The sequence below is a fragment of the Leuresthes tenuis genome, unplaced genomic scaffold (genome assembly GCF_036924035.1).
Source record: "Leuresthes tenuis unplaced genomic scaffold, fLeuTen1.0.hap1 SCAF_16, whole genome shotgun sequence".
In the NCBI taxonomy this organism is placed as follows: Eukaryota; Metazoa; Chordata; class Actinopteri; order Atheriniformes; family Atherinopsidae; genus Leuresthes; species Leuresthes tenuis.
In genome coordinates this window covers 24,398,565-24,426,523 of record NW_027325370.1, presented here as the reverse complement: position 1 = coordinate 24,426,523, position 27,959 = coordinate 24,398,565, and the positions used below count along the sequence as shown (strand labels likewise).

Genomic DNA, 27,959 nt, shown 5'->3' with positions numbered 1-27,959 from the left:
GGGATACAGCTTCTGAAAGAATCCAAAAGTTCAGCTGCCTTTGATTTAGTGCACATCATTTGCAAGTAAAAGTCTGTATAGGTTTGAATGCAGTGCTGAGGTGAAGGATATTAAGCATGAAACAAGAGGACGGGAGACATTTGTGTGAAAGTTAGAAATGTATTTCATAAGTTATATGAATTTCAGAGGGCACATTTGTGTACAAAATGGGTAAATAGACAATCAAGTAATGCCACTGTAACTGAACTGGCTGTTATTACAAAGCAATTGCCTTTTTCCTGGGATTGCCCACAGGCAGCCTCCCACAGAATAAACATTAGAGCAATAAATGCTGGAGGAGCAAAATGACCAAACAAAACCAAGGTTAGAGTCTGTGATGATCACCTGGCAGTGCAACTTAAGATTTGACTTCAAGACATTTACAAAAGAAAGAAAGAAAAGACTAATTGCCATGAATATCCTGCCTATGAGAAAGGCCCTCCTCCAGATCTTACTGCTACGGTTGGTAGTTACAGTATGATAAGAAAGAGGCATGTACGATTCTAAACATTAATAACACAAATCACTGGCTGATGAGGACAATCCCAATCGAATACAAATCCAAAACAAATGAAATACTAAAAAAAAAACAAAAAAAAAACACTAAAACGTCAAACAAATGCAAACAGGATGAATTACATTTTAAAACGAAATGCCGAGCAATCCGTTCCTCAGCTTCTGAGTGAAACATGAGCCGAGGAACTTTTAAAAGAAATGTTTACACGCAGGAGCAGGTCACAATGAAAGAGTGCATACAGTACATGTTTTCATCTATGAGCACGCCTCTTATAAACATGGCGCATTCTCATATGTAATGATATGAAATGAGAATGACATGTCAAGCATTTAGTAAAAGCACCAACTCTAAAGACAAACAGGTGTATGTAGATAGGAGAAAACTACTACTTAGTAATATATATATAAAAGAAGAAGAATTACCCTTTTAGACATGTAAAACAATCAAAATCCACCTTTTTGCTGTTGTGAAGAATGAGTATAACTTGTTGAGGAAGTGTTTGATGGAGGCATTCATCACTATCATCTGATGCTAATATGGATTGGTTGTTACTGGGTGGATTAGGTACAGCTGGGTTGTATTATTTCAGCAGAGGAGAAGCAAAGAACTTCCCTTGGCGAGAAAATCCGACAGCTGATTTACTCTTGCTCCCAAATCTGCAACAAAAGTGCACATCATGAATAGTTATTTAGGGGTCATTGTCGGTAAAGCTAGACATTGCACCACTGATTAAACATGGTTATGACAGTTTTAAAGCTGGGTGTTGTGCTGTGTGTTTACCTGGGTGTCAGAGAGGACTTCATTCGCTGAGATAAGGAGCTGGAGGAGGGGGTTTTGTTGAACTGGTGCTCTGGAGTGGTCAGAGGTCCAAGCATGCTCACTGCAACGATTCCAAACAATCAACATTACCACCTCAGGCTTCCATGAAATGTTTGGTAGTGAATAACTAAAAAAATAAATGTGCCTATATCGAAACAAGCGCTGCAGCATGGGAGAGAGTTAAAGGGGTGATATACTTCTCTCAGGGGTGGCATAGCAGTTTGCGTTCTCGATGATCAAATGATCCAAGTTTGGCTGCCCGGTTTCTGCCATCACAAACTGGCCCCAGTAATCCACCGGCAGAGCCAGCAGACACTCCACAACCTAAATAGAAAACGGAGATGAGGTTAGATGAGGTCATTTCAGTGTGTTGCCTCATTCTCGTCTGACAGGGTTGCCTTGAGCCAGATATTAAAGAATGATCATCAAACAATGCAAGGGACTATGATGATTTCCTGGTGTGTAACATTACAGCCCGAAAACTGTTGGAGAAGACCAGTTTCTTTGTTGTCCATATTGATCACAACAATGGGCCTTATTTCGACAAACAAAACTGTTTTAACATCCAATCCAAATTGCGCAGAATTGCCTATGAAAGAATTTAGATTCTTTGGAATTCAATTAACATCTAATCCAATCAAAAATCCACATTTGCTTTAGTTTATGCAGCAAAGGCCCTTTAATATTTACATCTTTTGAGTTGCTCTGCTGAATTCAAACCGCTTTCCTGCACGGGAAGAATTCACAAGAGAACTGCTTTTTTATCTCATCAAAATGAGCCTTGATGCATTTTCAACAGCCGGTTATCGAACACTGAAAATCTTACACCAGACAAATACAGAAGGGAGAGCAGTTTCACGGTGATGGAACTGCATGAAAATGACCTTCACATTACGTTTACAAAAAGGCTGGTGACCCCCGGGTCAATAGCTATTTTATTGATGCCTGCAGCAAAAATGCATTTAAAAAAAGCCACATCTATTATATATCGGAGACTTGACCCAGACAGTCAGTGGGTCAGCTGTAAATATAAAAAGGTGATAACAGCAGCATTAACAGCCTTTTACATCGAGATCTGCAGTTGATAAAGCTGCACACCTTCAACTCCCAACCTGTTTTATCATTCCCAGATAGCAATTGCTAGTGACCTGATGGAGAAATGGCAGATTATTGTCCAACCCGCTTATCATGAACACAGGTTTGTTGCTCAGATATAAGATATAAGCACCCGTTGCTGATCTTTCCCGCTTTTTAACTTGATTGAGCCGCTGTGCAGCAAACACACAGTTCTAAAACACATACAAGAGACACGATCGACTGCTCAAACCAACCTTAGGCTGTCGTTTGGTATCCTGGAGGATTGTCATCGGCTCCGGGTTAGGAATTCCGTGACCAACAATAGTTGGACCAAAGACTCGGGCCAGATTACTGATGTTCATCTTAGTGTCCAAGCTGTCGGCAACTCTGTAGGATTTAGTCAAGACTCGGTTATGCCGAATAATGTGCATGAAACCACAAAGCAAATCTGTATGTTTTACATTTTTTATTTTACTAAAGTTATTCCATCCAATTCATTTTAGAGTAAAACGGCAGAACTGTGACAAGTACAAATGTCACTCAATCCCAGTTTGTTGCAGGAATTTTAAAGGCATCAAAGCTCAATCAGTGTTATATTCAGAGGAGAGTGGGTGCTGCTAACCTCTGAAGGTGAAGGACCAAGAAAGCCAGCGTGTCTCTGTTGGGCTGCGGCAGCTCGCTAATTGTTTGGTACATCAGAGCTTTGCTGTTGTCATCATCTGAAACCTCTGTAGGAGAACAAAGAACAAGTCCGTCAGCAGAGGACAAGAATAAGGACGCTGTGGGGGATGTACTAGCAACTTAAGTTGTGTCCGACTTCAGCGACAAACAAGTATCTAACAGACCTTTACTGTTACGGGCAAATTCATTACAGCCGTTTCCATCAATGCTCAGAACAAACGGGAGCAGTCAGGAACTTTCACTTACTGTTTGCGTTTGATTTCTGCCTTCCATTAACAATATTACAATCATTTCAAATACAACAAAACCAACTTCCAAATATTTTTTTGCTATGAAGCCCCCCCCCCACATGTCACAAAAACACACACCGGCTGCCTCCATGAAGGGACGGTTGAGGCGGAAAGTGAGAAGGGGCTCCTTCAGGTTTCTCAGGAAGTCCTTGAGGAGGCCAGTGATGGCATGGATGTCGTCCACTTTGCTGAGCACGGGAACAGTTTTGCTGCGGAGAAATTTCTCCTTCAGCTCCTTCACTGTGCGATCAGCGCCGGACAGACGGTACAGACCAGCCTCAAGAAAAAGGACAAGCACAATTATAAATCAGATACTGTTAAATTAGTCTAGGAACTAGGCTTTCAAAGTGAAAACTGTACATGGTGTACATTTGAATAAACAAGGCTTTTTATTGTACAAAAGGAACAGGAGACGATGTAACAAAGAGAAGGGCAGAGTTCAAAATAAACCCAACATCCTTTAAGAGGAGCTTTAACACCATCCAGAAAAAAAGCCAGCGTTTTATAGCAGTTACTGCGAAGGGGGCAAAAAAAAGAAAGAAAGAAAAAAAGAAGGTTAAGAGACCGGAATAAATCATAAAGCAACAGACGGATAAAGCAGCAAAAATCAATCAACAGATTTGGAGCGTTTTCCACAAACCAATAACAAATTCAATGTCCTGGTAACAGTAAGTAAAACCTTAGTAACAGCCCTCTGTCTCAGATTCTGGGGAATCCATTAAAAATAATGTGAGGCTTTAAATTCCTTCATATCTATTGATAACAGTTAAACGCCACTCACCTCATGCAGGCCCCTTTGTTCAATCTCACTCACACAGTGGACGACGAGGGGAGGAATCATTGGTGAGGTGTCTGGGACGTAGTCTGCAAGGACACCCTGGAAACAGAATGGAAACTGTGTCAGCTGACCGGATAGTAACCTGCACATCAAGAGAAAAGTTAAAAAAAAAACAAAAAACGATCACATACCTCCCCGATTTTGACTGGTGTGCCACCCAGGTTGGGGATGCACGGCAGAGGGCACCTATCCCGACATTCAGGGTGCGAGACCACTCTGCAGTCACGGCATTTCAGTGAAATCTTCCCAAACTTGATCCTCTTTCCACACGGCACACAGGATTCCGGCTTAATGACCTATTGAAACATGTTTTTCTAAATTAAAAAAAAACACCTTTGTGTACAAACATTAAAATGATATGAAAAAAATTATATGAAATCATGTATATATATATATATATATATATATATATATATATATATAATTTTTTTTTTTTTTTTTAAAAAGGATAATAAATTATTAAAATTTGATCAAATCAAGCTTTGAATCCAGAATAAAATGTGTTTTTCTAGTCTAAATAATTCAGTGTTGCGATGGCATACTTACAGTTTTGGAGACAAACTCATGTAGACGGACATATCCGTGGCTCTGTGGAGTGCTGGGCTCAGCTTTCATCGGTCCCTCAGGATTGCCAGGTAGCTTGAAAACATCCTCAGACTTGACAGATTCGGAGTCCCACTCCATGGCAGCTGAACAGGAGAAATAAGAAATGAACACCTGTTTCTTAGATACCACAAATATCCTGGATTTCTGAAAAAAAATGTGCTGCTCATTAACTGACTTTCCAGACCAAAGATTATTCAAGACGTTGCTTACACACAGAATGGATTCCGATACCAGTTTTTGTTCACTCATTAAGACGAGAGGCAACATATGTGGGTTAACTTCAAAGCACGAGCATAAATTATGTGTCATGGTATGAGACATTTTTTTTTTCTCATTTAATATCTGAAAACAGGGCAAATGTAATGGGGAAAAGAAGAGAGCAGTCAGCACACCAAAGCCCTCTCATTTGAATTTAATTTGCAATGGTGACATTTCAAACGACAGATCCTCTTTCATACTAATGATTTCTGTGTACAGAGTCGTTGAATGCAATCATTTACAACAAAAACTACGATGTCTGCAAGGCCAGTTTAATACAATCCGTGTGATATGTGCATTGCGTATATGGAACGTCAAGACTTTCATTTCGGCACAGATTTTAACAGTGTAGAGCATGCAGTGTGCCTGCTCCACATGCAGCTAAAACCGCTCTGCCATTCTCATGTTACAGTCATTAAAATCAAATTAGCTGGAGGTTTTTTATTTTTATTTTAGCAATTGTTCTGTATGAAAACATCAATAAAATGTGAGAAGCAATTTTGTTGCCAAGTTGACAGAATTACGGTAGGTATGAGCCTTTTAAATAAAGAAAATTATAAATCAGTCCCATTAGTTGGTTCTACACAAATAAATTGAAATGAACTTCTTTGTTTGCATTTCTTTAAACCTCATTGTAATGACATGGGAGGCGCCTGGCCCAGGCCACAGTGATGATGACCTGTGAAATGTGACAAAGCAGGACCACGTCTTGGAGGAAAAGGGGGTTAACTAGGCAAGAACGCCCCTGTGTATGTTGTAAAAGTATTCTTTGTGAATCTTCAAAGCCATTCAGCCAAAGAAACTGGGAATGCCCTCCATATTGCAGGACTCAATTCTTCATCTAAACTTCATCTTAACTTTTTCACTTGACTTGTGTGTTCTAATAGCAAACAAGCTTTAGAAAACAGTAACATGGGCATAGTGAAAAGGGGAGAAAAGCCGCCAGTCAGCAGGCTTAATCCCGGTGGTTGACATCCAGTGAAATAGAATGCATTACTCAAAAAACAGTAAGCAGACTTAAAAGGAATTTAATTAATCTTACCAGTCTTTCTCCTGCTGCGAGTCCAGTAAGGAACAGTCTCAATGGTAGAAACTGCCTCAACGGGTCCTCCATTTGTCGGGACAGTCACTGTTGTCTTTGTCACGAGGGTCTCGTTCCCCTGTTGTAGTCAGTGACAGTCAGAATAACCACACCCAACAAAAGTGTTTCAAGTTTAAAGCCTGGTTGCAACAGTCCTAAATCTAGATGCTAACAAAATACTGGTCTTCACTCTTAAAGTCACATATTAGATCAATAAAAAGGTGATGATGACACCCGGATTGAGCCAATGTACCCACCCTCTCTGCAGTCCTGCCCGCTGATCGAGACCTTTTCGAAGCAACTGGAGGACCATCAACATGGTTTCTTGAGGAGCGCTGAAAGCAAGACAGAAGTCATGACACCTATACTTGCATTCAGCATAACCCCCCCCAGCTTCTCGTTTTAAAAGAGAAGTAGAGTACATGTGGCTAACATACCCTTTTTTCTCGTTTCTTCAGTCGCTCTGTCCTCACAGTGGAGGAGTCCCAGTCCTGTCACAGATCAAACACATCAGAGTCAGATCCTAAACTTAAGAAGGGTACTTTTAAAGTACGTTCATCCTGCTTAAAGTATGCTGAAACGGGAAGAACCTACAAGAGAGTCATCCGTTTTGTCATAGCTGATATCTGACAGGATGGACGCGGACTCATCTATTGTCAGCAGTCTGTGGGGAGAGAGCAAGAGCAAGAGAAAACGCATGACCCGGGTTCATACACCTGTAGCTCTGTCCAAAAGATCTTAGCAAACGGTTTTATTTTGCACACTACCAGTTCAAATATGGAAGCATTCCCACATGTAAATAAAAGCAAACACAGGGCAAATTACACAAAATATTCATCAGTAACAGGAACTGTATTCAATAAACATATTCATCTGCGAGTTTCTTACCTTCGGCTGGTGTTCAGGTTGCTCGCCCCCTGACTGTTTGTGTTAAGGAAGGCAAGCGCAGAACGCTGTTCGGCACTCAGCTGAATGCTGTTAGCGGATCCCTCGCTTGTCAAAAGGTCCCTGATCAACTGAATTTGACGATCCTGCAATACAAAAATGCAAATAGAGCACAATGAGAGCCAGCTGAAATAAAGCAGTCGGCAAAGAAGCAATAAACAGAAGATGGCATTGAATTAAACATACCAGATTCTCGCAATCGGTCTCAGCCTTTTGTCTGCGACGGATCTCCACATCTACTTGGTTGCGGGCATGTTTCAGTTTGACCTCCAAGGCTCCCCTCTCCATCTCCGCATTTCTGAGCGTGTCTTTGCAAGATCCCAGCTCCTGCTCAGTCCTCAACCATTTGCGACGGCAGTCATCAAAGTTTTGTACCATCTGAATGAAGCCTGAGAGAACATCCACATAGTGTTGGAGCAGGCAACTATATAAGACTGTAAAGAATTTGGGTCAAGTGACAGACAATAAAGATAAGACAAAGAACCACATGGGCTACGTACTGGGTTCAATGTTCTCATTGAGAAGGTCAGCTTGTGTCCTCAGCTTATCATGCAAGCTCTGGAGGCTCAGCACCGCAGTCTCCATGATGTCCTACAACTCCAAATCCTCTGAAAATAAAATACAAAGCAGGCTGATTTACATTTCAGTCATAAAATAACACGTGCTTGTTAATGTATATTCCTCACATTTGGGCTTGTGTGTAGGTGCTTTTCAAGATACACCAGTAATTGCTTTACAATAACACAATAAATCCAACTGTCCTGTTGTAGTGCATTATTCTTCCGTTACTTCATTTTTTTTATTTGCTTAAATGTACCCCTTTTGTTCGTCTTTCAACGCTACCTCGCCAGGACATAACGTTACACTCACTCAACGTTTACAGCTATAACTGCTAGCGAAAGAAAAACACGGAAGTTACGTTAACTTTTTCTTCATCTCTCCTGCAAGTAAACACTTCCAACCAACAGTTTGCAACTTACCCGGAAAAATATATACAAAAAGCCCTCCAGAAATGTTATGTATGCTGGCTGTTTTTTTCTTTTCCCTTTTCTTTTTGTAGCGGTCAACCACTTTGTCTACATCCTTGCGCACCCACAGCTACTCTAAGCGCGTTGCATTTCAAATTTCGCCGCCAGCCAATGAGTGAAGAACGCGGCGCTGCCGTCAAGACGACAAACGGAAACAACTTCCGAGTATTCATTTAAAAAAAATAAAACAACTCCAACAGCCACTCACCGTATAAACGCACACACGAACATACAGAAACAAGCTGAGATACGAACAGATATACCACCGTTTAAAAGGATAAACAAATAATAGAATTACGTACCGCGTCGGCCACAAAGAAGAACAGGGGAGGGGATTCGAACCAAAACATCCACTTCCGGTGGAGACTTTCATCAAAATAAAGGGGGGGGGGGGGGGGGGGGGTTACTTGTCTGTTTCAAGTAAAACTGATTTTATTTTTTACACTGCTTCAGAAATTTTATTTGTTTGCATGCCTGCCAGTGTTTGAATATTTTGTTGTTTTTGTATACAAAAGAAGACAGCATTCAGGGGTGGAATAACTCCTTCATCCACAATCACACTACACTGCAAAAGTGGTTTGTTATTAGTAAATTTCCTCTCATTGAGGTGTGCAAGCATTTAATTTTCACAATAAAAATGTACTTAAGGCTATAAACATACAATGTACTTCATGGTCATACAAAGTAAGTAGGGTACTTTTTATGTTATCTATGCTGCTTTTAAACGATTATTAGGCAGGATGTTACTACTGCAGTTGTCTGAGGTGAAGCTCATTTTGAACTAACTTATCTATTAGATATCTGTTTTTTTATGAACCGCCTACTTCTTTGTAATAAATGCTGCAATATGTGATCATAATTACTAAATTCCTGTCAACTTCTTTTTAGGTGGCCCTACACAATTTTGTGCAAAAACATTTGAATATGATTCTAGATGACCTTCTAGATGATAGGTGTAGAAGTGGAAAATGCAATCTCAAGAAGTAAGCGCAAGAGTAAGCTTAAATGCATCAAATGTGTACCCCGCTAATTGGACTTGACATTCCACCACCTGATCACGAGCTAGAATGTGTCCAGCATGTCTTAATTTTCACAAGTAATAAAGGTGGTAGGGATATTAAAGGCTTCGCATTGCAGTAAAGGCAATCATTCAGATGAAGGTGAATCCATCGTGCGCAATGAAACTATGCCTTGTGACTTATAACAATACAGCTGTGCTTTTCAGTTAGACTGACTGTTTGTCATTATCAACATTTCATTGTTATACTGTTGCTCATTTTTTGCTGAAACAGCTCGAGTGGTTTGTAGTATATCTTTACACTCAACACGTCCTCGCGATTAATCTCCAACCGAATCAATAGTCAATTGGCAGATTGGAGACTGCTGAGGGAATGACCCAAGCAGAGAGAGAGGGAGGGGGAGGTAGGGAGGTAGGGAGGTAGGGAGGACCACCAGCCCACTGAAGACAAACTTGCAAGAAGAGGAGCATGCAGAAAAAGCTCCGCAAGACAACAGTGCAGCTGCTCGGCGGTTTCTGAGGATACACGCGCAGCAGAGCTTGTTGCGGATTACAATGATTGCCACAACTCAACAAAACATGACCACGGAGCTGGTATGTGTGTATTTCATATTGTTTTATTCTCACTTTGCTTTCTCCCCCTTAGATTCGGGGCAAATCTGTTGTGTGTGTATGTGTGTGTGTGTGAGAGAGAGAGAGAGAGAGAGAGAGAGAGAGAGAGGGAGAGAGAGAGAGAGAGAGAGAGAGAGAGAGGGGGGGGGGGTATTCTGCAGTGGGGGGAAAAAATAGTGATTTCCCTCATTCACACTTTCTTCGTTTGTATCCATCTCCTGGACAGGCTTGACCGTGTGCAGTGCGGTGCTGCTTGGTGTAACCCGACATCCAGTCTTTGTGACTCTTACATTGTCTCTCTCCGTCCCATGCAGACTTGCAGAGCATTTCTCTGCATCACTAACAGAGCTCAATTTTCCATGATGAGAATGAATCCCAGCAGCCTGTCCCCTCCAGCATGGACGTGCACATTGACAAACGGGCAGCTTGCAATGTATGATTTATTAACCTTCTGCTACACAGGTGGATTGCCATTGAATAAAGATAATAAACCAACCATTTCTGTTTAATGCTCACTCCAAATTGCTCTTACTGAATTGGACAAGAAGCCTTATAGTGACTGATATTGGTTAAATTGTGATTTAACGCAACTCATTGTTTATTTTATCCCTGGTGTGAGGAGTATTTCTTCACAGGAGGAGATTTAGACTAAGAATGTGTTTATGGCTCGGAAGTGTAGCTCCAGCATAATCGCCATTGTGTTTACAGATCAACACTTGACCATCACACAGATTTAACTCATGCACAAATATATGCATGTAACTAATATGCATTGTTTCTCTTCCACGCTTCTTAAGCTGTTGTCAAGACATTTTAATCTTGCATTTCTGTCTCTCTACAGTGCAGTGCAACCATTTCAAATCTTGCCAAGTTAACTAATTAACAATCAAACTGTGACCCCTCATGGGAAAGGGCTTCAGTCAAAAGATCAGTACAGCTCTGGTGGGGCTTTGGAAGTTGAGAGCATAAACTGAATATGTAATCTATGTCTAATTGGTAAGGTGCTGAACACGGTGACCTTTGCCATGATGCATGTGATGCCATGATTGCTGTGATGCACATATTTATACCTTTTTTTAACTAACATGATGAAATCTTATTGAAACTTGTTTGAAAGAAAGCATTTGTTTCATAATCCTACAGCACGTCTTTTTCTCTAGGAGGACCACGTAAGGCTACAGGGTTTAACCTTTTGTCTGTAAATATTCTCTCATACTACAGTCTCCCATCAATGTGCTTTACACAGTACAGATGTTAATGAGGCATGTCACGTTTGTTCAATTTCAGTAAGAGGGTTGATTATTTCTGCTCTGGATTATAGGCTGCCACATGTGCCAAGTTGAACCACAATCTGCAAATAACCCTCTCTGTCTTTCGGCCCTTGATTCAAATATGGAATGCCTCTGTTTTCTCTGTGGTTGTACAACAGTAATTTGGAGGGTAATGTGGGTTACCTATGCCACTTGTTTGTGTGTTCTGTGTGTTAGAAACTGGGTAGCAGAGTCCACGTTTTTGCCACCTGACAGCGCTTAATGCCACAAACATCTAAGCAAATACCATCATTTTCTGCAACAAAAGCTTGATGCTCTAGTTCAGGCTCAGTTATTTCCATCCATCCATCTATTGTCTATGTCTATACCCGCTTAATCTGTCAGTCGGGTCACGGGGGGCTGGAGCCTATCCCAGCAGTCGCTCAGTTATTTATCATATATATTATTTACTGATCAAGTCTCTCAAAGGAGCCTCTGTGTGCTGAGAATCGGCCTGTTCTTTAACTCTGTGCTTGGTCACACGTAGCTCCCCCATTTGTGTTTTAGTAATTCTGCTCCTGTCCTAAGGCAGGTATTCAGCCACTTTAAGTAACTCTGGACATGTCATGGAGGAGCTCTCTTGCACAGGATCCTTTTGTACTGTAATTTTCTTGCGTGTGATGGGGAGCATGAAAAGAGGGGCAGCCTTGCGGCATTAGGCTAAAGCAGCTGGTCTTTCATTTCACTAAGGCTTTTGCTGCATTGTCTGGCAAAAGTCTCGTGGGCAAAAAAAAAGTGCTTCCCTGTTATTCCTAAAAGATGTCAATACCACCTACTCTTTTTACTTTTTTCTCCTCTTCGCAAAGCTAAGAAAGAGAAGCGAACACCCAATGCAGTGATTGTGATCATAGGAATTCCTTTGGTAGTATCTAATTACTGTAGCAGTTTGGTTTTAATTCATTCTGAGCATAATGAAACTACAGTATACTGTAATGAGGACCTTCATTTCTAAAGAGGCAGCGAGAAATATTGACAAGATCATATTTACTTGTTACCTACTAATCTACATATTTCCCTTGTGAGCAATTACAATAAATCATTTAAATCAGCTTATAGGTTATATTGAGGGTTGTATGTGTCTGCCAATGGATCAGCCTCATTTTTATATAGGTACTTATTTCTTTTATGCCTTTGTCAGTGGCATGTGTGTAATGAGCATTGTCAGCCAGTATCAACAAGGGGAAGTTTAGAAGACATGCAAATCTGAGACCCGACTCCCAGAGCGGCTTGAATTGGTTCCCTCATTCCTCTTCATGTGATTTATTATTGGCTTCCTCAAAGACACAGAAGATGGAGTTAAGGAGGTCTCTTGAGCCTAATTTATGAATTGTAAGCACTGGCAGAATCCTGCGCGACCTAGTTGTGGTGCGTCCTGTGCAGGTTGAGTAATCATATTTGACATGATTTTGGCGTTTTTCTAGTGTGCAAACTCCATCAATACAGATTATATTGTTTGATTTTGTGTGCAACTTTGAGAGCAAAGACACAGTTAGTTGGGATCTGTTTTTGAGCTGTTAATTAAACAGTTACAGTCTGATAAGTTTGATCTTGAAGTTGAAATGGCACAAATGCTCTGACATTCCACAATGAGGTATTGAAATTTGCAAGAAACGGTGTTCAGAGGGAGAGCGTCTGTCTTAAAGTCTCCTTCGTGGCTGTGTTCCCTTTATTAATTGTTTCCCAGTGGACCTTATACAACTCTATACCTTATTGATTCTTTCATTTGGTTGAGTGAAAATTCCCCAGTAGTGCTGGAAAATGGAGGAGCTCTCTCCATTTGTATTTTAAGCCTGCATGGTTTGCCAAAAAAACCCTCACAAGAAGATGCCTCCAGGTGATTTATCCATGAACATAAAAATGTTTCATTTGCATTCTCACACCCAGCGGTGTCTGCCTGACACCTCATACTCTCACTCCCTTGTGTTGGCTGAATAAAAGGACAGCTCACCAAGGAGGACTCCTTCTTGATTTGGCTCAGCAGAAAACCTTCTTGCAGATAATTTCGCTTGTCCATCAAAATGCTGACTGAGACAAACCTGGTCTGTCACACAACCCAGCTTGTCATCTGTTCACCTGTGCTAGCAGATTATGCTGCATTAGATTCCCAAATGCAGCATGACCAGCAGCCAGTCGGCGCTAGCAGCTTCTCCAGTGTTCCCTCTGGGGATTCTGCTCAGTGCATCTGTACTTAATTTGGAAGAATGACAAAACGTCTCATTCACCCAAATGTGGAATTCTCCCTGTCTGACGTGACCTTAATTGGAAGTAATATCCTGGCTCTGGAGGGATGATTGGAGATGTGCCTACCCCGAGGAGGATGCTGCTCACATAATTTGAGGGAGGATGTCCAATGAAAAAACTGTGTATTGAAATCAGTCAAGCAAGTAATTTAGTTTGAAATGTCTCTGTTCACCATGAGACCCCAGAATGTCTGTGTGGTTCTACTTTGTAATACATTTTATGATGTGCGCAGTCACCTTGATACATTACCGTTGCTGCTCATGGTTCTATCTTCCCAGCATGTAAATAGTTTGCCATGTTAAGGAGGTTTGATTTAAAATTCTCCATTTTTCAGACTTCAGACTGTAAGAGCTAAAGGTGTAGTGTGACTGTACCAAAGCCTTCACAGTAGGTTTCTTTATCTGATAGAAGGATAATGGTGGTTCCCTGTGGGATTGTGTGCTGTGAGGGCAGGAGAATAAGAGAAAAGAAACAGAGTGTTAGAGAGGCCAGTAGATACACAGCCTTGGACATCAATCACCCAGCCTTGTACGCACTGAAAGTTCAAACATCATTTATGTGTTGCCCCTGCAGGTGCAGCTGGTAGTGGTTTTTAATCTTAACATGTTACGACACTGCAGCCAAGCAGATCTATAAATGATGAGACCTTAGCAGAAGGTCTGCATCGGCAGACCCTATGTGTCTTTCACACATCTTCAGGGATGAAGTAAACCTTCTACTTTCCAAGTTTAACACATCATAAATGTTGTTAAATTTGATTGAAAAATGTTGACAAAATGCACATAGAGGAATGAAGAATCAGAGAGAACTGATGTTGCTTGTCAAACTGCAATGATCATGACTCTACAGATCCTGCAGATTTAACTTTTTTTTTGTTTCTCTTTGTTTTCAGACACTTGACTCCAATTATGTAACAACATTGTCAATTTTCACAACTTAGACTCAAGTGAAAAAGAAAGTGTACACCCTCTTTTAATTCAAGAGTTGACAAGTCAAAACATATTGAAAAAAACATTTGGTAATGATTACATGTTAGAATGAGGTAAAAACTATTTCAGATTAACACATATTGACATATTACACTGTTTCATGATGTAATTGACAAAGTCTAAGCTAAACATGCTGAAACTGTGTGTAAAAAACTAAGTAGTCCTTGTGATTTAACAGCGTTTAGACCCATCTATAGCAGCAATTACATGCACTAATCATTTTTGTAAGTAGCTGTTTATGTACACCTCCCTCCATTGCGTTTCGTTTGGGTTGAAGTGTGGACCTTGACTGGGTCATCACAAGATTTTGATTATTTTCCTTTGCTGCTGTATTTGGAATCACTGTCCTGTTCCTTAACCAAATTTCAGTCAAGCTATAGCAAACAGATGACTTCACAATTGACCATAGAATACTGTGGTGCTGTGACCCTTGATAAAGAAGATTATGGTGTGCCCAAACGCAGACAGGTCAGACGCAAACTTACGATGAACAAAAGATGTCTTTATTAAAGGCGCTGTGGAACAGGAAAATACAAAAACTCTAAACTGACAAAAGCAAACACATACAAGCAGCAGGACAGGAAAACCACGTGAAAAAAGACAGTCATAAACAGGCAAATGACTGAGAGGACAAGGGAGCTGTAAATACTGCGTAGGTTGGTGTCTGTTGTGTAGGCAGATGAGTGAATAACAAGAAACAGGTGTGCATGGAGATCTAGGGACAAGACCAAGACAACCAATGATATCTTGGTGTGATGACAAGAGTACGGGAAATTAAACTAAACCAACAATTCAAAACAACTAGAGACTAACCAGAACATAGACTGAATACAAACTCAAACAGAATCTGATAAAGAAGACTGAAAACACAAAGAATAAAGCTCAAACAAAACACCAGAACTCGAACAGAAACTTGTTCAAAACACAGAACAGAGACTAAACAAAGGCACAAAGAAAAGCTAAACCAGAGAGCAGAACAAAAACCAAAGCAATGATGAGAATCAGATGAATAAAAAACGAGATACGAGAAACCAAGAAACTAAAAGGTAAAGAATGAACGATAATTTAAAAAGAAAAAACTTAAACAAAAACCCCAACTACCAAAACTGACCAACCCTAGCATTCTGGTTTACAGAGGGGTTCGTGGCCAATTCAATGACTGCAAGGTGTTCAGGTCCTGTAGCAGAAAAACAAGCCCAAATCATCTGCCCTCTTCCACCGAGATGGTGAGAGGGGGTAAAGACACGTATGGTCGTTTCGAGAAAGTGTTGAGGTATTTAAAGTGGCTATCAAAGCTATTGCGGCCAGTCACACAGAATCAGGGACAGATGGTGTCCCCCTCGGGAGCACGGAAAAGCAGCATTTCGTTGTCCAGTGAACAGCACAGATGCCCTTCTTCCGCTGCCCACCTTTCCATTGCCAGGAGGAGAGGGAGTGACACGCAAGGTTTTAAGGATTAAGCCAAAGGAGTGGGCGGCCATAACGAAGGCTGAGTTTTATAGCTGCTGTGTTACCAGTCTCTCACAATCCAGCACTCACGAGGCTCCAGCAGTGCCAGCCACTCATTATGAAGGAGTGGAGTACAGCCTGGGAACAGTATGCAGTTGTGTTTAATTGTAACTGATACTGATGCAGACTCATTCTATCAGTTCCCCTTGACTGCGTTCAGCGGGCATGCAAGGACATGAGATCAAAATTTAAGTTTTGCTCTCCCAGTGGCTTTGTCACAACCTTACACAGCCTTGTCTTCAAATTGTTTTCATTGCCTTGTTAACAACTTCTTCCAGAGCTGTTCATTAAATCGGGATTAACCAAAGCGGCTCCAAAGGAGATGAAGTGCATCCCATCTCCAAAGATGTTGGATGCTGTTGAAAAACAAAATGCAATGATTTGCAAACCGTTTTAACCCTTTATTTTACTTCAACAAAATGCAAAGAAAACAAACCAAATTATTGAAAACAAAGGCATTAAGTTCTATTTTGAATTTGATGCCAGTAAGACATTTAAATGAAGTTGTTATGGTCCGTTTTGACAATGTTGCATCATTTCTTCTTTAAACAACAGTTTGCAAGGGTTGTAAAAGAAACTCAAGTGACCAGTTACTGTAGTTTTTAAATATAAATGTATGTTACATATATTAGTATGTTTACATTCACAATTAAGTTAAACTGCAGTTATGGTCTTTGGTCCTGTATGCAAGTTTAGGAAAGGAACTAAGGCCTTTTATAAGGGATTTTTCTGGCTGATGGCAAATTGGTGCTTGTGAACCGGAAAGCTTGACAGTTCTGTACGTTTCACACATACTGTACACTTTACTTTTTTCACGTCTGATAAGTAACAGAAGAAGCCTAGAATGAGAACTGTGGGGCATGAGCAGAGTCTTCAAGCCAGCTGAGTCCAGATAAATGTGCATAGGCGGGAGTAATTTGACTCCCAAATGTATCATCTATCAATCAATCAATACGTTGTACATACGTTGTTACATCAATCAAGTCGTGTACATATGTTTACTAATTGCATTGCTGAAATAAGCAACGTCTTCCATTAAATTTAACAAAAACAGTCCCTGTGTGAGTGAGGAAAGCTATATCAAGTTAACGTGTAGCCTACTTGCAAAGCTCTTAGTACCTTCAACCCAGAGCAGATACAGTATCTAACCATATCAGAGCTGTTAGCGTGGAAAATATGGTGTCCATTATTTCCAAAATGAAGTTCAATTTAGTTTAATATAGTTTTCTTTTTTTGCTGCATTGATTCACAATTGTGAGCCCAGAAAAGGCAGCAGCATTTTCTTTTCTTTAGCATTTACATCTTTGCAAGGCAGAAATTTAAGTAGTATTTATTATTTCAGTGAAAGGCTTTTCTGAAGCGCTTCCAGTCCATGGGGGATTTCCACGTGTCTTTTGAATGCACGTCCGAAAGGCATGGTAATTGCATGTTGCTTTTCAGCCTTGTTCGGTGCATAGAAATATTTCTATGTATTGTTTGAATCCTAAATTAACATCACTGGGATAATAAAACTCTCAAATTCTATGTAATTTTAAAATTTCACCAAACCATAAAATCTTCCGAAAAATAATGAACCCACTCAACATTTTAAATAACCTCTCCAGGACACTTTTTTCATATAATATCAAACCAAATAGTTCTGACATATTCCACCGGGTGTTTTCTTTGATTTGTTTTTCTTCTGTTGCCACTGTCTTACAGAGCTTTGTTAAATGGAGAAGTGATGCAATGTAGTGGTAAACGAGGTAAACGATGTTGCTGGCATCAACATGAGCATATTTTTGCACATTTTCAAAAATAATATATCCCCTCCCTCTAAGCATTGGGTATATTGTTTTCATACTATTAGGGTTATATAGGGTTTGAATCATTTGAAAATAATTCCATCTCAGTTTTATGCACATTTTCACATCCTTTTCACAGCATCACCACCTGTTTTTTTTTTTTATTGTTCTTTTTTTCATGAAAGCATACATCAGTTTCAGGCAGCACATATCCTGAACACCTCACCATCTCATCAGTCATGTACTGTAACAAGTGAGATGAAGCATTGGGAATGAAAAAAAATTCTGGTGCAGCTCCAATTGCTGCTGCAATTAAAGGCAGGTTTCTTATTATGCAACCAATTCTATGTAATTTTCTAACAGAAGGGTCTCTGTGATGCTGTAGATTGGTGTCAGTCCCCTGAGGCTCACTACACTGATCTGTCTGCTGGGAAGAAAATCCTGTGCAAATGAAGCAGCACTAATGTCCTCCTTTTTAGCTGTGTTCATATTCATCACTATGTTTGTGTTCTCTCTAACATCAGGACCTGGGGAGTTCAGACGGTCCCCCGCGGAACTGGAAAGGCATAGGGATAGCTATGGTGGTGATCCTGGCGGTTATGTCTCTGGTCATTCTCTCTGTGATCCTTCTCACGCCTGGTAAGAATGAGAAAGAGAGGACAAAAAGGGTTTGAAGAGCTCGTGGGGAGTAAACGCATAAAAAGAGTTGTGATGTTGGCAAGTGAGGGAATAATTTTTTTGCGTTTTTGGTGAAATGCTTATTTGCTTTATGGTGGCAACTTCTGTGAGGGGAGCAATTACACTCTCATGCCTTGGGTAAATATGAAGCTACAGCCAGCAGCTGTTAGTTCAGCTTAGGTTGAAGACTAAAGAAGGTGCAGAACTATTCAGAGTCCGTTCGAAAGTCAATCCTCATACCGGCACCCCTAAAGCTGCCTAAAAACTATCCTTTTAAAAAATGTTTGTTTAATATGTAGAAAAAACACTGAGTAAATAAGTCAATCTGCCTTTTTATGGGGTTCAAATCCCTTTGGGAATTTCAAAGCTCTTAGTAGTTGCCAGGCAACCAGGGGAGAATCCAGAAAGTTACTGCATCCAACCAGGAGCGATCCTATACATAAAAACCCCATAAACAGCAAAGGACCTCTTGGTTTTACAATTTGGTTTTAGTGCCAAGTAAATAAACAAAGTATAATGTGTAAATTGAAGTTCCAGAGAGGAGATACCATCAAGTTTTTTCAGTTTTTTTTTTTAGGATTTTGTTACTGGTTTGTTGTACCCTCTTGTCTGCATTTTTTTCAGGTCGGCTATGTGACTGCTGGCTGTAGCCTTACATTTAAAGGACAGATATGAGAGAGGCATGAGTCTTGTCATCTCTTCACAAATGAGAAAAGTTTGCAACTTTTCATGTAAATGCTCTGTGTATGTTACAGACGTTTTCAGAGTGTCACTGAAAATGCAAAAAGATTAGTCCAAAATTATGTTTCCTGTCAACATACGATCCAGTAATGAGCTCTTTTTCTCCGTCTTTAAAGACGAGTCTCACTTGTTACTCCGTTCCCATGTGACCATGGAGGACCTGGAGAGTGACAACTTCAAAGTTCATGACCCCTGTGTGTCCTGGTTAAACGGTAATGATGCATGTTCTGGCTCACAAATGACTCCTGACTGACAAACTGTTAAGTTTAACATCATTTTAATAATCATTCCTGAAATTTAACAACTGGTTTGCAGATTCTCGCTGGCTCTGTGAGTTTAAGTCTTTGCTAATAAGAAAGAACTTTCTTCCCTGAACTGTTTTAACCCTGATAGAAAATGAAGTGGTCCTGCGCACCAGAGAGGGACATGTCCTGACATTCAGCCTCAGCAACAATCTAACCACAACTCTGCTGAACAACAGCTCACTGGTAAGTGACAACAACGGAACCCATGAGGACAGATTTCCGAGCCCAGAATGAATAGAAATGCAGATCTATATAGAAGGTGCATGAAGATTGAAAGACAGATGCTGTGGAGTCCCACTGTACCACATCCCACAGTTCAGACAAAAAAAGATTTGGCAGAGTGTTGGTACCCCCCCCACCACCACCACACACACACACACACCCCACCCCCCTTCATCACAATTTGGCTGCTCTGTGAGCCCTCAATATGAGGCTTCAAAGAGAATTTTCCAACCGAGGGCATCATTTTGAACACCGCCTCTGCGCGACACTGATAGACTTATATGGGTCATCACGTATGAGCTTTAAGCAGGGTTGTGTCGTCAGGTTGGACGATCTCTCTTCTGTATTGAAATGTGGTTCGTCATCTCTGCGGCTGTTTCCAGTTCCACAAAAAGATATTTTCTTTTCTGAATATCGAAAACCACAAGGATATCCTTTGATACATGAAAAGCAGAGGAAATTTGGTCAGCCCTAGAGATAAAGATTCATCGTGGAAAAAGTACTTATTTTCAATTTCAAATACAGTGTTACAAAGTGTTTCAAAGGTGTAAAAAGAAATCAGGAATAGATATCTTTAAAGGCATCCGAAAATGGTTGTGCCAGCAGGTATGTGGATGTAAAAGTATGCACCCCTGGAAGGAAGAAAATTCCATGGTCTTATATTTATTAACATCACAGAGGAAGCATCTTCATGCCACCTCCTCTATCTCAAACAAAAATATAACATATCAAAATGGTTCAGTTGTGAGATGACAAACTGTGCATGCTGATTTTGAGCTGTCGGCAAACGTAAGGAGGAATGTAGCTTGTTTCTTAAAGCACTGACTGAAGTGTTGCATTTCAGTGTAATGAATTATGAGTTTGACTCTCTTTTGCCAAGGACTTATATTGCCCAGCTTTGTTAATAATCACCCCAGTCTCACTTGAAAACACGTAATAGATATGTTTGTCCACATGTCCAAAATGTAGCAGTGTTGTAATAAATGCTCAGAACACAGAGTCACATTTTAGATTGCCTTTTGTTCTTTATAAGAAAAAATTAACTGGAATCAGCTTAGCCATATGAAACTAAGACCAAAGAGTGAGTGAAAGTGCAAGGAAACAAGGACTGAATGTAAAAGTGAGGTTTCAAAACTCACTGACTTAACTTGGTTCTCTTGCATTAGATTCCATCGCCTAACGCCACTCTCCAGCCCCTCTTACCTAATTATAATTATATTCTACTCTGTTTTATTTATACTGTGCCAAATCACAACAAATATTATGATCAATTATATCATTTTAATCCAAATAAGTCAAATTCATACAATGCCAATGAAAAAAAATTGTCCAAATATGGAAACAGCTTGCATTAAAACTTCTCTTCGATCCAGTCTCCCATCCTGAGCATGCACAGTACAACGGTGAAAAGAAAGAAAAAAAACCTTTTAACAGGAAGAAAACTCTGGCAGAAACAGACTCAGGAAGGGTGGCCATCTGCCTCGACCGGCTGGGGGGTTGAGAGGACAGGAAAGAGGGGTCAATAAGCACCATAACACCAGACCAGGGATGCCTGCTGAGAAAGAGAAACACAAGCTAATGACAACAATAATATGTACATGGAGAGTAATGAGAGCAGAGTGAGGAAAGGTGCATCATGGGAGTTCAGGCCTATAGCAGCATAGCTATGGGATGTTTTTGGGTCACCTAAACCATCCCTTACGAAAGGAATAAAGTTTTTTCTTTTTTTTTCTATAAAAAGAAGAGCCAACTCAACAAGTCAATCAGATATATAAAAAGTGCTAAGTGCTATCACCAATATTTTAAAAAAAAGGTCTCTTCTATTCTTCAGTGTTGGTACACAAGTAAGTTCTGAGGAACTAAAATACAAAACTGTGGCAATTGTCTAAATATGATGCTTTATTATCAGTAAAACTACCTACAATTTTAAGAAGTAGATACAATTGTTGTTCTAGAAGGAAATTAACAGCTGATAGAAAATTGTTAGGTATCTACAGTATTTAAAGCAGTTGGTTTTACAAACCAATCAGTTCATAGATCAAGAAAGCAATCTTCAGATTAATACTAAAAAATCAGTTGAAAGGAGCTCCACCTCAACCAACAACTGATTTTACAGTAGCGTATGAAGAAAATAATTTTATGATACATAATACATGTATTTCCCTGACTTTTCTTGTGTGACACTTTAACCTCAGTATAGGATATGAATGTTTCTTTTACCACTGCTAATACTGCCTCTTTCTCCAGGACCTGACCACGACAAAGTTCCAAGTTTCTGCAGACAAGAGCTTTGTCCTCTTGGCGCATAACATTCGACCGGTAAGTTTTATGTTAAGGCAGAGTCTGATTTACTCCAAACTGCATGACCATTTCTTTTACCTTCAGATATAGCCACAGTCATGAAGCTTCCAGTAATATTAAAGATGATTGATCACAGCTAACTAACCACAACGTGTGTGACAGGTCACTTGTGGCTGTTAAACAACCGCAACATGCAATTTTAATAAGAGCCTCAATGAAACAACAGAGAGAAGAAGCAAGAACACGAAGGAGGAGGTTGTGAAGTGTGTGTGTGTGTGTGTGTGTGTGTGGTGCTTTTTGTGCTATTGCAGCTACTGCTGTGACGCTAATAGATGAGGATAACATACTGTATGGCAAGTTGAATATTTAAAGTGGGTAATTGCAGAAGGTGCAGAGGGTTGAGGAAAGCTTAAGATTCCTCTGAAGTGTGATGAAGAGGTAAAGTTGGAGCTGCTGTAATGAAATCACCCTACAAATTCAGTTTGAAACTTTAATGAGAAGGCACCGGGAATCCCAAACTGCAGGTGGTTTCCTATAAGACAAAACACAGATCTTTTGCACACTTTACACTTTGAAACAACACATTGCTCAGTTTCTCCACCTGTCACCTGTTTCACTCTGCAAATACCCGCATCCTCTTCACTCCTACCCTCAAAGGCCAGGCAAGCTGTGTAATGTGCAAATACAAACAGAATTTGGAGGAAATGAATGTCCTCAGCACATTTCCCCCCACATTTTTATTACAAAAATCTGTGATTAGATTTTGCAGATCTCATTTGTTCAGCCCTTCAGTCTCTTCTATTTCTCTGGGTTTCCTTCAGAGACCTACTTCTCCTCTAATCACAGCGTATCATATTTTCTCTGTGTGTGGGGGACGAATGAGCCTGTTGCTGTGTTACAGCATTCATCACAAACACAGTGCATCCATTCTTACTGAATTATTGAGCAGCTAGCATGCGTTCAATCTGTTTCCATGTACCTCTGTAGAGAAAGGATCAGATCTTTGCCCAGTTTGTTACTTGATTGGATGGATTTTTTTCTCCAGGTCATTTGCATATTTTCTTTGATATCAGCAGGAATTTCTAGTCTCCTCTGTGTGCTCAGAGTGTAAGCTTACAGCTTACAGCGAAAATCAGAGACAACGGCCATGACACTTGGAAACATTTGTTAATTGAGAAATGGATATGTGCGCCTGAGCATGGCTGATGGCATATTGGGCGCATGGAGGCTATTCCTCCATTCCCCGTGTCTTTGCAGTCTCCTCTTCCTCCCCCCTCCTTCATCTTCCTCATTCTCATTCACTTTCTTCTGTCTATCTCTGGGGGGATTTGGGCTGACTGAAGCAGTTTGCGCCATGCGTCGGCTTTGCTGTTCAGAAGAGGAGCAGCATGCTGCTCAAAGTGGCAGAGAAGGCAAGAGAAAAAAATGAAAGCAGTGGGGAAAGCCACTCAGGATGGTGGTGGATGATAAATAGGATATGCACTGTTTGCCCTTAGATACCCTGCCCAGTTTAAATCAGTTGGAATGACTGCCAAAGAAAAGCTAGAAGAAGAGAGCTGCAAGGGAGATAAACAGATGAGGAGCCTATGTGTAAAGTTAAAAGGCTTCACTGGATTTTGTATTAGCTCGGGAGGTTTTGAAAGGGTGGGGGTAAGTTGAGGATCTTGCCACAAAGGAACAAGAGAGAACTGATTTCCTACAGGAAAATGCCTCCCATCAAAGCCTGTTTGAATAAGACAGGTTTGTGTTTGCGTGAGAGGAGAGAATCAAAAGAAGAGAGGACCTGCACATATTCAAACAAGTGATGGTGAGATTTGTCAGTGGAGCTTTTTGGAATTTAAGGGCAGAAGCTGCTGAACTGAAATCTGCCAAGACAGTCTAGTTTTGGGACAGATAAAATGCCAAAGGAGTTGGGTCTGCATTCTGCAGCAAAGGCTGATGGGTGCTATCAAAGGCAAGCGCACTGTGGCACTGCTAAGAAAATGCTTTTGAGGCGGCTAGAATGTTGAGAGGTACAGATGCTATTATCTCTGCATTGTGTATTTTAGATTGTACAATCGATCCTAGCACCTGTGTTCATTCAAAGCATTTTGTAATCTCTACACATATCCTTTGTCACAATATCTTCTGAGAGTTTCATCTGTTTACAGTGCCCCCTCTCCTCTGTTCTGGCAGCATGGACGATGTGGGTAGTAAAGGAGGGGTGACAAGCTGAGCGAGCTGGAGGATTTATGATATGTTACTGGCACTCACATTAGAATTCAATTTGTCTCTCCGAGACAGATACTCTCACCCTTCCTTTCTGTTTATCACACAGACAAACATTGCAACTGTAATAACACAGAGACGCTGCCAAAGGCGTTGTGATGTTAAATTACTCGCAGTATCACTGGGTTTCTAAACAAATCATAAAACAGCTGAATGAACATGGTGCTGATGGCGATGCTGTGCCCTTTCGGCTCAACGAGTGACGCGCCCTTTAACTTGCTGTCTTGTTCACTTCTCCAGATTTCCTTTCCTCGGTTTTTCCTTTAGTGCTTGTCTGATTCATACCTTGCTCTTCCTGTGCTAGTTGTTGTTTTGTGTCATGAAACGGCTCTTTTCCTGTACTCTCTGCACACTCAGACTTTACACTGCAATCAAATTTCGATTTTGTTTAGGTAGCCTCGGAAATTATTTCTCCTCTTTTATCCCTGCAGCCTTGCGCCTGTGCCACCCCGACTATGCATTTTCTAACAACAGACAAACAGCACTGAAGAAAAATCCAATTTCGCTGTGGTGCATAGAGGATGTGACATTTAATTTCAGCAGGGACTGGTTTTCCAGCCGGGGATTTCAGAGGCCAGTGGGCAAATACGCTGCCTTCAACCCTCTGCTTCAAGAAAACAGAGAGAATAGTAAAAATCAGTATATTAATTCAACTTCATCAGATAACGCTTTGATCAGTTTAGATCAGCACACACATGCAAATGTAAACATTAATTGATTCTGATACTTCAGCATGTTAATTTACTTATTCAGAGCTGCTGATTTTCGATTCAGAGCTGTAAGCCACAACAAAGCTCAGCTGGATGGATATTAGCTGAAATAATACTGTTTAGTTAGTATCTTAGTTTACTTTTCTTTCACGTCTTAGCCTTAAGGGTGGAACATTCTCTTATTAATTCGTAATCGAAGTAACAAAGTAACACGGATTAAATTGCTGCCAGTAGTTCAATGATAATTTACACATACAGCACTAAGATGTTATTAACAGTCAAAGCAATATTAAAATGCTGCCTGTCCAAATACAGATAAATAGAATACAACACACTTGGGTTCCATTGCTTTGTTAGTTGGGAGTGAAGTCAGTTTAATAATTCTGGGATCACTGAACATTTGCCTTTCTAATTTTTTCTAATAATTGTGTTTTACTCCCTTTTTAAGCAGTGCTTTGCAATTTGCACATAGAATTCAAACACAGCTTCCTGTTTCTTATTGTCTTAATATAAGGCGATCTCACCTACACAAGTGTTTTGTTTGCGTTTAACTGTATTTCTACATGTGTAGGAGCGTGTGTGAGATCTAAAATATGCGTGCGTTTTCATGTATGTGCGACACACTTGTGTGCATGATATCCTCTACCTCTTTCAGGTGTTTTCTCAGTCCTTCACAGCCTCCTATGCTATCTACAGTGTGACCAATGGGTAGGTAGAATCGTGAATGCTAATGCATGAGATGCACTGGGCATGAGCGTTACCAATGCAAGCAGAGCTGCAGATAGAAAAACTGTCCCCCAAAGTGCGTCTCACTCAGTCAAAACTTCATGTCTCTCAAACTTGCATCCATTCGTCATCCTTGTTTTTTTCCAGGTTCCACAAAGAACCACACTGTAAGTTTTGTACTGTACTTCTGATGTCACTGCCTGAGATTCATACTAAGCATTATCAGTGGGATATCTTCTTTGATGCTTTGGATGATCCCGGAACTTCAGAAGAATGATTTGGAGAAGGATGTCAGGAAGATCTGCAATGCTGATCATTGCCTGATTGTCTTGGATAAAAAATAAAATGTGTGTGTCTGGTGAAGATGGAGATTATGGAAAAAGAAATGTTGCACTCCTGCATGAACCAGTGCCCTTCTCCGTTTCGTTTTGCCTCTCTGCATCTTGCTCTTTTCTCCTCGTGGTGCAGCAGCCCTCTCATGGGCAGGGCATGGAGGGACTTCAGAAGGCTTCAAACAGGACAGCTATCCCTAATGGGAGGCTTATGTCTGAGTTTTTGTGTGTGTTCCAGAGATCTGATGGAGCTTAGCCATACAGAGAGGGAGAAGACAGAGCTGCAGTATGCATCCTGGGGACCTCAGGGAAACCAGCTGGTGAGCAAGGCACTTGCTTATTTTCCTGATAAATGAGTTGTCTTCTGCATAAACTAAATCCAACAATATGATGATGACATTTTCTCACTTACCTATCAATGCATCCTCCATTTGACACAATTTCCATCATGACAACATCACTGCTACGGTGTTAATATGAAAGTAATTCCATCTGCAATGGCTGTGTCACTATAATGGGTTTGTTTTATACTGATAATGTCATGTCAGTGCTCATCTGCAGCATGTTAACTGGCAAGTAAAGATGCACTGGCTCTCATCTGTGTGTGTGCTGGCCAATCGTTCGTTCATACTTGGATGGTGTCGCCTCTCAAATCAGGCGGCCAGCTGGGAAGTCTATAACCTTGCTGTCTTTGATAATGGACTGGCAATGTGAATCTGTGGCTCCTGCCAGGTCTTTGTGTTTGATGGAGATATCTACTACAAGCCCAGTGTTACAAGCAAATCCCTGCGTCTCACATCTACTGACCAGGGGCAGAATGTGGTCAACGGGCTCTCTGATTGGACATATGAAGGTAGGACGTAGTGCATTTCCACACTCACACGAGCTGTCGACAGCAGTTATAACTAAAAGCAGGCTCCCACTTTGAAAAAAATGTGTTCTTTTTAAACAGAGGAGGTGCTTTTGACATATGCTGCCCACTGGTGGTCGATGGATGGTGCACGGCTGGCATACCTCAGAATCAACAACTCTGCTACACCTGTGATGGAAATACCTCACTTCTTGGGTGGTCTCTACCCCTCCAATGTGCTCTTCCCCTATCCAAAGGTGAAAACTGTTTTAAGATGAGTCATGTTAGCAGATCTGTGCGGCTACGCTGATGTCAGGATGTTAACACTCACAGCGACAGTACTGCTCTTTACCAGATGCTTGTTTGGAAGCAGCTTAGAATTATAAGTGCTGTAATTCGACGCAAAGTGTTATGGTGATCCATCTAATAGTTGTTAAGATACAGACACTTCATATCCTTTGTCTTTTCACACACTTTCACAGCAATTTTAGCCACAGGAACTTTTCCTCAGGTACTAGGGATGTTTGGAGGGTCCAACCTGATTTTTGACCACAGGAACAGAGGCCATTCATTGCCATGAAAATATTTAATACAGTCTCACTCCAGTATGTGTAGTAGCTACATTTGTCACAAAACATTACAGTATCATAATACAGGCCAAAAACAATTGTACATTCACTACACTTTCTGGGTTCCAAACAGAAAGGTGTAGCTGCAGGGCCAGTTTGAACTAGAGTAAAAGTTTGGGTTTATTAACAGAATCTCAAGTAAGTAAACGTGTAAGGTCTTCTGAAGGGCAGGCTTCATCACAAAGACAGATAAGGTAGTTAGACGGGCTTCCTGGGAAGAGAGGACGAATTAGCGAGGCGAAAGAACACAGTTAAGTGACTTTTCGAAACAGGACTGATAATGTGGCTAAATGTGAACTACCACTGGTGCAAACAATAACGAGGGAAGATAAGCTGCCAGGTATGATAAGGAAATGCGCTGCGGGTGTGACAGCTGCTCAGAGGAAGACTCCCCCAGAATGCAACACTTACAGGGAACCCACGAGATAGGGCCATAACATAGTTACCTTAATTTACCTTTCGAAATTTTAACACGTCGCCTTTTTATTCAATGAAACAGTCAACCATCCTCAAATGTGTGAAATTACTGCATTTTCAGTGGTTAAAAATGCTCTA

General features: G+C 40.7%; 2 protein-coding genes across 2 annotated transcripts in view; one reads left to right on the top strand and one right to left on the bottom strand.

Annotated features, from left to right (window-relative positions):
* Positions 1-139: 139 nt before the first annotated feature.
* On the bottom strand, positions 140-7,771 carry racgap1 (Rac GTPase activating protein 1). Its single transcript, XM_072367641.1, has 16 exons — positions 7,652-7,771; positions 7,338-7,540; positions 7,095-7,237; positions 6,801-6,870; positions 6,644-6,697; positions 6,464-6,541; positions 6,168-6,285; positions 4,808-4,950; positions 4,393-4,557; positions 4,205-4,300; positions 3,502-3,700; positions 3,075-3,180; positions 2,707-2,839; positions 1,573-1,699; positions 1,337-1,436; positions 140-1,212 (listed from the first exon to the last, which is right to left on the bottom strand). Exons 1-16 carry the CDS (start codon positions 7,734-7,736, stop codon positions 1,137-1,139), a joined length of 1,896 nt encoding a protein of 631 aa, XP_072223742.1. The 5' UTR covers positions 7,737-7,771; the 3' UTR covers positions 140-1,136.
* Positions 7,772-9,651: 1,880 nt separating this feature from the next.
* LOC140272220 (inactive dipeptidyl peptidase 10) overlaps positions 9,652-27,959 on the top strand; it is a 31,058-nt gene continuing 12,750 nt past the window's right edge. The window contains exons 1-9 of the mRNA XM_072367586.1: positions 9,652-9,791; positions 18,167-18,281; positions 19,178-19,273; positions 19,455-19,549; positions 21,836-21,907; positions 25,523-25,575; positions 26,164-26,245; positions 26,658-26,778; positions 26,878-27,032. Of these exons, the coding sequence (XP_072223687.1) occupies positions 9,753-9,791; positions 18,167-18,281; positions 19,178-19,273; positions 19,455-19,549; positions 21,836-21,907; positions 25,523-25,575; positions 26,164-26,245; positions 26,658-26,778; positions 26,878-27,032 (828 nt within the window). The 5' untranslated portion in view covers positions 9,652-9,752. The remainder of the gene's footprint in view (positions 9,792-18,166; positions 18,282-19,177; positions 19,274-19,454; positions 19,550-21,835; positions 21,908-25,522; positions 25,576-26,163; positions 26,246-26,657; positions 26,779-26,877; positions 27,033-27,959) is intronic.